The 11,725-nt window shown below is 29.2% G+C and overlaps 2 protein-coding genes across 2 annotated transcripts; both read right to left on the bottom strand.

Annotated features, from left to right (window-relative positions):
• Positions 1-3,182: 3,182 nt before the first annotated feature.
• On the bottom strand, positions 3,183-5,261 carry LOC111039912 (translocon-associated protein subunit alpha-like). Its single transcript, XM_022323569.1, has 5 exons — positions 5,041-5,261; positions 4,779-4,952; positions 3,914-4,173; positions 3,571-3,850; positions 3,183-3,423 (listed from the first exon to the last, which is right to left on the bottom strand). Exons 1-5 carry the CDS (start codon positions 5,090-5,092, stop codon positions 3,371-3,373), a joined length of 819 nt encoding a protein of 272 aa, XP_022179261.1. The 5' UTR covers positions 5,093-5,261; the 3' UTR covers positions 3,183-3,370.
• A 2,351-nt stretch (positions 5,262-7,612) lies between these two features.
• On the bottom strand, positions 7,613-9,538 carry LOC111039922 (polyadenylate-binding protein 1-B-like). The gene is made up of 3 exons (XM_022323584.1): positions 9,311-9,538; positions 7,989-8,493; positions 7,613-7,838 (listed from the first exon to the last, which is right to left on the bottom strand). Exons 1-3 carry the CDS (start codon positions 9,417-9,419, stop codon positions 7,823-7,825), a joined length of 630 nt encoding a protein of 209 aa, XP_022179276.1. The 5' UTR covers positions 9,420-9,538; the 3' UTR covers positions 7,613-7,822.
• Positions 9,539-11,725: the final 2,187 nt, after the last annotated feature.

Below are 11,725 nucleotides of genomic sequence, written 5' to 3'. Positions count from 1 at the left end.
TAACAACATCGATTTTTAATAAAATCGAATACGTGCCTGAAGTCACCCCATTTTGAGGATCACTCTGGAAAAATTCAACTTTGAAAATAAGTCTAATGCTAACTTACAAACTGAGCTATGAAATGTACAGTTAACCCGATGAAATTTGGTTGTCTTACTTTGTCGACTTCACACACATAATTTTTCCTTCAATTAGTTAGGTGTACATTTATTGAAATTCTGATTTCTGAAATTTTTAAGTATATTATATAAAGACCACACGTCTACACATGTGTATTATAATACACATCAATTGCTTAGATGTTTTCAAATGCGAAAGACATTTTTTATTGTAAATTATTGTTAAGCAGAAGATTTTTAAGAGGACTCTACACAACCATTTATTGTCTCCGTCGTACAAGTGCGTAACATAGCAAATTCACGCTCAGCAGATCATACGTTTGTGAAACAAGTGAATCAAACAATTATGAAACTTGATGGTAAGAATATTATCTGTGGATGTATATGTGGGTGTTTTACGATAGTTAATTTTTTTAGCAAGTTATGCGTATATAATAATACAGCGTAAATAAAAAATAATCATAATTCACTAAAAAACTGAATCATCGTAAAAAATCCTCATACAATCACAGATAGTGTTCTTCCCATCAAATTTCATATAACAGAATGATTTACTCTAATTTTTAAACTAACCGAGCTAAACGTGATCTGCTGAGCGTTAATTTGGTATGTTTACGACATATTTTTGTTGATCCTATAGTCTACGGCCTACATGGATGTATACATGTATCTAGTATCTACCATCTGGAAATAAGTACAATTTATTATACACACCTACACAAAGAGTCAAAGAAATTTAGCGACTTCTTTGAGATTAAATTGAAAACTAATTAATAATATTTCAAAAATTTAACGCGCCTGCCTTGTCATACGTTGTCTGAATGTTAAAAACGTTTGTGTAAATAATATAAATGTATTAACAAAATTACATTTTGTTATTGTTATGCTGTGCATAAACGATAAACCTACGAGGTCTCAATAATTTCAAGGTGGGTACACAAGAAATTTACTAATTTAATACAAACTCGTCGTAAATAAACGGTTCAGTTAAAAACTATTTTTGATTATTCGCAAAATATATCTTAACATATAATTTATAACGTAGGTAAGAATGAATTGTAACTTGTAAAAATTGTACAAATACCTAATTTTACAATGTATAATGCACCTACCTACCTATGTTCTTTACTACTGTAAATTGTACATAACATAAATGCATTATAATTTATAGTGCATGGTTAATATTTTATTTTGATAAGCAAAAGCCTAAATAAGGTTATTAATTTCATGAATGTGTGTATTGTTATGATTCGCTTAGATTATTTTACTGACACTGAAAATGAATTTGATTTATTTTAAGTACCGTTCACTACAATAAATAAACATTCTACTGATTAGGAATATATATGTTGTGATTAAGTATACATGTTAGTATATTAGTGTTATATTAATACATATTAAACATACTTAAATAGTTATATCATACCATAGTACATGAGTATATGACTAATGTCCAAGTAGGTACCTACCATTATCAATAATTTCGATGATACTTACCTACCTAATTATAACGTTAGTATACAACGAATGTTGATAAGTACCTCTAAACATTTATTACAGTTATAAAATGTTCTAATAACACAAATAATCAGTTATACAATTGTAAATAGTACACAACAACAGCACAATATTATTGAAATTTAATTCAAGATTTGTTTAAAGATAATAATTTTATAGAGATTTCTAGTATTTAAAATTCTTTACTTACTCCTACTTAAAACACTGATACAACAACACTTAATGTGCTGTAAGAGTGGTTGTATCATACCATCATCCCAATATATTTAAGGGGGTTCCAAACAGTCCGTTTTTATGAAGTTCAATACAGGTAATATGAAGAGAACGCACGTACGAGAAATGATCATGGTAATAGTTATATAAGTTATATAATAGTAATATAATTGTATATACTATTATTCACTGTACTTAAATATACATATGGTAATTACTTATTATTGTATCTTATACATTGGGATTCAAAGTTTTTAATAATTATTGTTTGCTATTTAGCTTTTCATACTACACAAAAACCGCCAAAAAATATTGTAAACAAGCATTTTTGAGAGGCTCTTTGAAAAATATGCTTCCTATGGGCTATGGGCCCTTTAAATACCAGGACGACACTGATGGTACCAGTGTGGCTGTGTGAGAGTAGTTTACTAGTTAATAATTATTAGCCTGCATGCATAAACCTATAATTAATTCATAACATATAACTTCTGCACTCACGTGCGATCTCATCGTTGCGAGTCACACGAGTGAATGCTTTTTTGTTAGCTAAAAACCATAAGTATGTGTTTAGTATTTTTAACCAAACAATATGTTTGCAAGTCTAATTATCAGATGAAACTTATGAAAACAGATTTGAATTATTTTATTAACTTAACATTACTTTGAATTTTTCCTTTTATAGAAATTATTTATTAATATTTGGTTGAAAAGTATTTATTACTTTTAAATAAAAAATAGCTTTAAGTGAGCAGGAATTAAAAAAAATAATAAGATTATACATCACCCACTTAGATAAAGTGCGAGACTAGTACTAGAAGTAGAATTTTTCAAAATTATGATTTTAGAGTTAAAATCGGTAAAAATAAATTTGTACGTGTAAATTTGTATATCGATATTCACATAATAACAATAGCAGTCAGTCGATAGCAAAAAATACATAAGGCGGCCAGAGAGGAAGGGGGGGAATTTTATTTTGGTTGTTCAAAGAACTGAAAGAAGTACAAAATACTGACAAGGTTAGATTTTAAGATTAGAAAGTGGCAGTGTTGGTGAAACGGACCTATAAGACAAGTATAATTTGATTTTGTCCAAACACATATATTTTCAGAATAAGTATATAATACAAGTATGAATAATTTATAAAATTTAATTATAGTATTCACAAAAATTAATAAACTACAAACACAAAATTATTAATGTATCTGTATGATAAAAATGTAATTTCAAAACATGATCTATACAAAAACATAATTAGATATTAAACATATAATTTTGTTTAGTTGTTGTTATAAAACAAAATTATACATTTAATAATAACAATAGAAGACCAATTAAATTAGTATCTATTTATGTAACAAAAATATAATACATTAGAAATGCACTCTTATTACTCAAAATGTTGTCAGATGGAATTACAACAGCCATTTTTAGAATTTAATTTTCTTCTAAAGGAGGAATTTGATAGTTGATTACATTCATTGGAAAAAAAATGAATGAGTTTAAGTCTTTCTTTGCTCAATTAATCTGTTTTCTTCACACGTTTTTGCTTCGGACTTTGTGCCTTTTGTTTATCTATAATATAACAAAAAAATCATTTGAATTAATATTTATTTAGTAGAAATTTCTACAATATTCATAACCTCAATAACACTAACTTCCAAAATTCAACATTTTTTTAGATGATCAATTTTTAATTTTATCAATAAAAACCAAACTTACTTAGGTGATTGAGAACATTCTTAGGAACCCAGTCCATATCAATTTGTTTGCTAGTTTTTGTTCCAGTTTCCAAATTTGCTCTAGTGCGACTTGGCAGACCACCACCACCAACGCGTTTTTTGCCAACTGAGTATAGAAATTGTTGTCCTCCGACCAAAAGAAGAACACACGCAGCTGCCATTAAGACATACAAAAACAGAGTTTCACCATCCAAACCTTCTTCAACTTCAATGATGTTAACAGTATCGTTGTATAATTTACTAATCATTTGTTTTCCTTCCTAAATAAATAAAAGATTATGAATCATTAATTATAAAATAAATAGTAAAAATAAAAACCTTACATAGTCTCTATAAGCAAGATTGATGCTAAGTCCAAATGGACGTCCTGCAAATGCATCAGCTGGGATGAAGGCATAGCCAAGAGTAGCCTGGGATCCTGGTGGAATGGTTTTCTCTAACAAGACGGTGGTGAAATTTTGAATGTGGAAATTGAAATCCATGGGGTAGCGAAGTGAAGCATCCAAAGTTTCCAAAACTAAATCATTAGATCCTTTATTGGTAAATCCCACAAGAAATTCAGACAAGCGACCAGCTGGTAATTCTAATGAAAAAATAAAACACATTAGTAATGATACAATTAAAAATTAGGTACTAATAAATAAAAAGAAAATATACGATTTAATGTAGTATTATCAATCATATTTATGGTTAATTTTTTATGATTTTGTATTTTATATGACAATTATTTACAATGTGTCTTTACAGGTAACTACCTAAACAAAATTGCATACAATCATGTTTTTTTCATACTATTTACAAAATAATACTTAAAATGTTAAAATTGTTGTCTAATCGACATTTAATTGATACAACATTTACACTCAACTATATGTATTCAATAATGTTAAGTGTTATCAATAATAATCAATAGGTACCTATTGATATTACAACTCATAACATGTGCACAATTCAACTATATATTTTTATAGTTTTTATACATTAGTTAAGAATTGAAAGTTGATACAGATTAAATTATTACACTAGTGTAATAGTATGACTTACACAATACGTCAATATTTGTATTTTAATGAATATTACTATCTAATATTCTGATTATTATTCTGTAAACCGAGAAATTTTAAATCTATTTATAGAACTATATGAAACTGTTTAGCTTTAAGAGGAGCGTAAAGGCGAGCAATTTACCAATGCTGGCTTTTTCCTCGAACACTGGTTTGGTGAACAGCAAATACGTGTCAGCATCTGTCGGCTCCAAGTCTTCGATTGTAGACTCATCACCCTCTGTCTCGACTAATCCTTGGTCCTCGCTAACAATCATCTCTTCGTCAGCGTCGATTTCGTCTTCAGCCCTCACGACACCTATAACAACACAAGTAGTAATTAGGTCAGGTTTTTGAAAAACGAGCCGAACACCAGTCGTCGGTACTAATAGGTACAACTACAATACCTATGGACACGGCTAGTAGGGACAAGCACAGCAACATCCATTTAAACTCCATCTTCGAGTTAGGTAAATGACGTATCAGCACGGGGTAACGAAATTCAAACTTTGAGAGAGCAACGACTGAGTGACGATGGGATGAAAGTAACGGAGAACGGGAGTAACGGACACGTCTAATGACCACGGCGCCCCATTACGCGTCTACACGACGGCCAATGGGCTGAATGACGTTGCCGGCTGTAGTTGCGGACGTGGAAAACGTCACGGCACACTAGACGATTAGCCGTCGGTAAGTCAGGCTGGCAAACTTAACATTTCCGTTATCAATTTATCATATTTCATGAGGAAGTATCATCATTGATTATAAAATACTATTTATAATCAATGGTATCATAGCCAGACTATATGTTACAACCATAAGACCATGGTTACAACTTATATCTAACTGTAGCTCAAAAAGTAGATAGGTATACCTATGATAAATGAAAAATTGAGAATTTTAAGTGCAATTTTTGAAATTTTCATATTATATATCACAGTCGTTTGCTATTGTAATAAGCCACCTAAATCACGGATTATATTGCCATATATTTCACCAACTATATTATCGAATGCCGGAAAAAAAGTTCCTGGGAAAGGCAAATTTATTATCACTCAATTCACTAATAAGGTACGTTTTAGGTACATGTTATATACCGTTATATGTTATTTAAAAAAATACATATCTTATATAAAATGTATATGTTTTACCAGTATCATTATACATTATAAATTACAAAAATTACACACTACAAACTTAATTACACTCAATTTTTTAGTTACGGTATATTTTACATTAAAAAACAATTTTTAAAAATACACAGGTATCACAAATTAAAAAAAAATCAAAAATACAAATTACAAATTCAATCACATTTCATCCTTATATTATGTCCTACATTACTACATTAGATAGGATTACATCAACACTTCATTCTTCCCTAATAAATTGTTCTTATACATTTTTCAGCTGCAGAGTTTGCACTATATATTCTTTTTGTGGTCGTTTGTAAGTTAATTGCCCATTTTCGCTCAATGTTAATTTAGCCTTATCAGCTCTCGTTTTCATATTTTTTTAATAATTTCCATATCGATGGAATACCTATTTAACTCAAAGTACCACTTGCATAAACTGAATCAAAATAATTTACTAAGTCCTCCTCGCCTGGAGGAACAATAGTTTTAATATAAACCATTATTCCTTAATCCTTACTTGACGTACTTGGTGCTTTAGAGGGAGAAGAGCTAAGCTATCTAACATAACACAAAAATGGCTGAAATCCTCGTCTATACGAGTATTTCCACTTCTTTGCATTCAGATTGTTTGTTTTAATGATTCTTCTGTAGGCATTTTGATTAAAACTTGTTTAGGTAGGTACTGAGTTAATTACTTCATTGAAAATTTGACTATATAGGTGTAAAATCAGAAACTTTAGAAATTTCTTTTATTTCTATTTTAGATTTTACAGCTTTGATAGCACTTTGATCACATGCATGGTTAAGATCATGATTAACACTTAAGACTTTTTTTTGTTTAATGTTGATTTTAATATAGCTGGACACTTAAATTAACTACTTTTCAAGAATTTCCGCCAAATAAGCTGCTTACATTCTTTGCATGTTGTATACATTTAACCATTTAATGCAACTTTTTAGTTATTTTTATTCGATTTTAATATTTTCATTATTGATCAATAACGAGCACTAAACGAGTTGCATGCGTAACAACTAACAACGGATTACATGTATTACACCGATCGGACACTGACTAATAATGTAAAAACAGTAAACAAATCAATATCTTCAATTTTATCGATTGGCAAACTTTAAATTATGTTATTTTTATTATCGTAATATACCGTTTGTACAGATAATTATTGGTTTTTTTTCGCATTTCTCATTTACCCATTAACGTACCTAAAAGATGAAGTAAAAATATTATTTCGTAATTGAACGTAATTGAATAGGTACCATCTTAACTTTATATTTTATATGAACTATAGGGCTTCAATGAGAAAAACTTTTGTGGAAGTAATAATTACTAATTACTTGAATAATTAGTTTCAATAAAAAAAAATTAACAATCTATGAATTTACAATTATGTTTCTTAATTGATTTTATAAAAAGGTAGTTTTTCGGTGAATATTTTTCCGGTGACTTTTTCATTCACTATGTTATCATACAAATATCAAAATGACAGTGGCGTAGCCAGGGGGGAGGCTGAGGGGGCTGCAGCCTCCCTCCCGAAATGTTAATAAAATTTAAAAATTATTTTAATGGTCTATGGTATTCGATTAAAAACTAAACCACCGCTGTGTAAAAAATTTATCAGCCCCCCCCCCCACGGAAAAAAAATCCTGGCTACGCCACTGCAAAATGAATTTTGAATAATAAATTGAAAATACTAGATTTAAACTAAAAAAATTATTTTATTTTTAAATACATATTATTTTGTACTGACAATATGCTAAATTAAAATTGAAGAAATGTATTTAATGCCAGAAAAGAACTTCATTAAAAATCATTAAAAATACATAATAATAATAGTATACAATTATATTAGGTATTAAAAATGCTAATATTAAAATTCAATTTAAATATGGTTTTCAATGGCACTATAGGTTTATACAATAAAATAGTATATACATAATAGTTCTATAAAAAATTAAAATTAAACACAAATAAATTAAAAATCACAATTATTAAGTAAATGCTAAGAATTTAAATGATGTTGATTGGAAGAGGTAATCAATAGCCTGAATATCTGAAATATAATAAAATTGAATAAATTATAGTTAAAATAATTATTAGGAACATCCAAAATAAAAATAAAATCCTAGAAATTTTAACTAGTTCAAATCTGGATCATTTTTTTGTGTAAAACACGAAAATTGTTAGGCCAAACAACACTTACCCTCCGCCGGAATGACTGCCCGATTGCGCAGAACTGGCCGAATAACTGGCCTGGAATGGACCAAATCCGAAACTGGCGGACTGGCTGTTGGCTCCGCTCTGGCTGTGGCCGCTACCGCCACCTTGGCCGCCCGCGAAACTTCCCGCTGAAGCGTAGCTTCCCGCACCGTGTTGTTGTGGCCGCTGTTGGTAGTGGTGCTGTGGCTTGTGGTGTTGGGGTCTATGATGATACTCGGGCTCGTACTCATGCTGTGGCTTGTGGTATTGGGGCCTATGATGATACTCGGGCTCGTACTCATGCTGTTCCTGGTGATAGTGATGATGATGTTGCTGGGTCTTGTACGGCTTTTCGTGACCGCTTAGGCTTAAGATGCCCAGGAACGGACTGGCCGATCGAATGGGCCTGACCACGGCGGGGTCGACTTGCACATCTTGCTGTACCGACAACACCGCCGGTTCGTCCACGAACTCCATCACCGGGGCTGGCACGAACTGTCCGTATTCGGCTGAAATGTATTAAAAGTTATTAGGATTGATTAAAAATTAAAATATATACTATACTAAATGAAGATACATTAAAAAATGAATAAATATTAAATAAGTACCTATACTTTATTTTATTATTTAAATATTGTAACAATAAATAAAAGGTAGTTAACTGTTTATTTTTTCACCATAAATTATTTTCCTTATCATAATATAAGTGATTTTCAACCAGTCAACTACATCAGCTACATTTTTGAAGCTTTGATTTTGAAAAAAATTCTATTCATAATTCGTACCTTTTCATACTGCAGTATAATTTCTTTTTTTTATCGATCTTAAAAGAAACCTCATGTATTGTCCGTTGCCCATTAATTTAAATAATTTTACTTTTACATATATAAAATCTAATTTTTTGATTCATTTCATAGTATAGCAGTTAACATTTGAATAATATAGGTACCTACGTGTGGCGTGTGCTTACTTAACTGTTTTAGAAATTCATTACTAATTTTTATTTGATGCTAGATGTGTGTAACAACCAACAAAATATTATTTTAAAATTGTACGTATAATATAAAATCTATGAAAACTTGAATGATCAAGAAAATTTAAAAAATGTGTCCATTTATTTTTTGATTTGGAAATTAGTAATATTTTTTGTGAAAAGTATGAGTGTACGGTTATTTAACCTCGTACCTAAATCACTTATATTTTTTTTTTGTAGGTACTATTTTTCTGGTATTTTTTCTATCGCATTCTGTTAGAATAACTATTAAGACCTAGTGATTTATGATGATATTTAGAAACGTGTAAATTTCATAAAAAAATATATATTACCTTGTTGCGCATCTTCGGGCACCGGGACAGGTATGGCTCGGGCGAACACAGCTAGCACGACAACTAGCATAAATCCACTGCAGGCAAACATTTTCTGTGTTAGAGACATGTTTTAATTCCTGTAGGTATTTTATTTTCGTGTCGAAGTCTCCTAGGTGGATCTAGCTAGACTTGCACGTTGTACCGCAGCCGAATGAAAATGAAAACTGTAATATGGTTACACAGACCACGCCATTTTATAATGTTCCCACCAAATTGCAACTAAGGTTGTTTCGATGCTCAAGGATAATGATGATGGTATAGGACGTATAGGTACGTTACAACACATACTATTGGTAGCGTATTGTTTACGATTCTCAAGCTAGCAGTTTTGATTATTTGAAAATACACCATAATATTGGGTTTGACGTCACGATCGTATTAAAATAAATGATACATTTTATAGCATATAGGTATAAATGGTATATTACCTCTAAATAGATGGGTAATAATAATATATAATTATCAATTAATAAGTAGGTATAGGTATGTATTCTGTACTTCTAATAAAAAAAAAAACAACACAATTATATACATTAGTTAGGTATCTTATAAGTTTCCAAACATAATATATTATGTACCTACGTGCATATTTTTTAATGCAGGGTTTATCCGTTGTATTTTTCTCATTATTTTTCTTATTATACCTTTATACTCCATAACATACATAAACAGGCATCATATTATATTCTAAAATCGTAGCCTCTTAGGTCAATAACACTGCCTGTTTTTATAGTAGTGTTGTATGTATGGTATACAATAATTAATAATAATTTAGATAGAACTATGTAAAAATGTTTATAAACTGTCGAGAATTACACCCGTTAAAATAAGACAATAGACCTACCAACTACTTAGGTATACCTAATAATTAATATTAATTATAACTTTGAATGTATTCAATATCACTATAACAAGGCAACAAGTAGCGAGTTTAAAATTATTTGACAATGGTGTTTATTTTGAAAAAATAACTAATGAAAATAAAACCAACCAATTATTCTGTTATATAGTTGACAATTTCGAAAAAATTATAATTTTTAATTAACTTGATTCCGAATAAAAATTTATTTGGATTATATATTGCATGGATTTATATTTTACACTTAGTAACCAAGGTTATCTTTTGTTTTCTTAAATGAGTTAAATGTAGAGATAAATTAGCACTGTAATTTATAGTCCTCATTGCAGTGTATGACCTCATAAATGAGTTATTTTTTTGATGAAATTGTGAGTTTTTTTAAATTTTTAAATTTTTTTCTAAACTTTTTTTTAAAATGGTAAACCTATTCATGAGATTGTATATTATTGGTTAATGGTTACATCTTTATAACACGTACTCGCCATGTTTCGTATAAGATGATACATAATTTTATTTTTCTAAATAATTATAATATCCAAATTATCATAAAATCATAAAAGTCGTTTTTTATTCTGGTAATAATTATTAATTAGTAGTCACACATTTTGTCGAAAAAATGAATTGTCAATATCTGATAAGTTTAACTTATAAATGTATGATGTATATCTAATATTGGAACTAATTTACCGCCATTACTATTATAATGTATTATTACACTATATTATAATATGAATACATATCATTATAATTTATATCAATATATTGTTTAAATTTTTAAAGGCTACTTGAAAAAATATAATATATTAATAATTGAAGGTTGCTCTTAAAAATGTTTTAATTCCAAACAATTGCAGGTGACCGAATGTAAACTCGGCTTGCTACTACCTTCTTCTTTGGCCTATCAATATTATGATAGTAAGAAAAAAAAGTTTATTGTTAACTCCTCTCATTGGACAGAACTTGCAGGTAATTAAAACGTCGATTGTAATCTTCATCTTCATATTGTCTTTTCATTTACAAGTTCACACCTATACGGCCTATACGGCTATATATCTACACGGCTACACAATTTAACTCATCCGAATGTATATTTCGTCTGAAACAAATTATATCTAACATATATCACCTTAATATGCTAAAAATAAGCTGTCTTGGCTATCCATTTATTATACATCAAAACTAAAATAGAATTTTTAGGATTTACGTTTCAAAAATGAATAAAAATCGAAAATATCTTATCGTAACTTTCCGGTAAACTTTTAATGTTTGTAAAATGAAGTACAAATTGTGAGGAATCTTCTATTAAAATTTCTTAATGTTAACTATGAAAAGAAATAATTTTATGAATTACTAACTGAAAAATAATTTTAAAAAGTTGAAGATTTTGATGAATTTTGTCAAAATTTGAAGTTTAAATACATATGAAAAATAATCATCCCTATGCATCTTTAATATTTTAGAACTTCCATTAATAAAACTTATAAGGAACCTTGGATTAAATTTTCAAGCTTTTT

Source organism: Myzus persicae, unplaced genomic scaffold (assembly GCF_001856785.1).
Source record: "Myzus persicae strain clone G006 unplaced genomic scaffold, MPER_G0061.0, whole genome shotgun sequence".
Lineage (NCBI taxonomy): Eukaryota > Metazoa > Arthropoda > Insecta > Hemiptera > Aphididae > Myzus > Myzus persicae.
The sequence above is the reverse complement of the archived record's forward strand: the minus strand, read 5'-3'. Positions and strand labels throughout refer to the sequence as shown.

Coding starts and splice junctions, on each gene's coding strand:
- LOC111039912 (XM_022323569.1), bottom strand. CDS start 5,092: ATGGAGTTTAAATGGATGTTGCTGTGCTTGTCCCTACTAGCCGTGTCC. Junction 3,851..3,913: donor ATCTTGCTTATAGAGACTAT/GTAAGGTTTTTA, acceptor TTATTTATTTAG/GAAGGAAAACAAATGATTAG. Junction 3,424..3,570: donor GAATGTTCTCAATCACCTAA/GTAAGTTTGGTT, acceptor GTTATATTATAG/ATAAACAAAAGGCACAAAGT.
- LOC111039922 (XM_022323584.1), bottom strand. CDS start 9,419: ATGTCTCTAACACAGAAAATGTTTGCCTGCAGTGGATTTATGCTAGTT. Junction 8,494..9,310: donor GCCCGAAGATGCGCAACAAG/GTAATATATATT, acceptor AATACATTTCAG/CCGAATACGGACAGTTCGTG.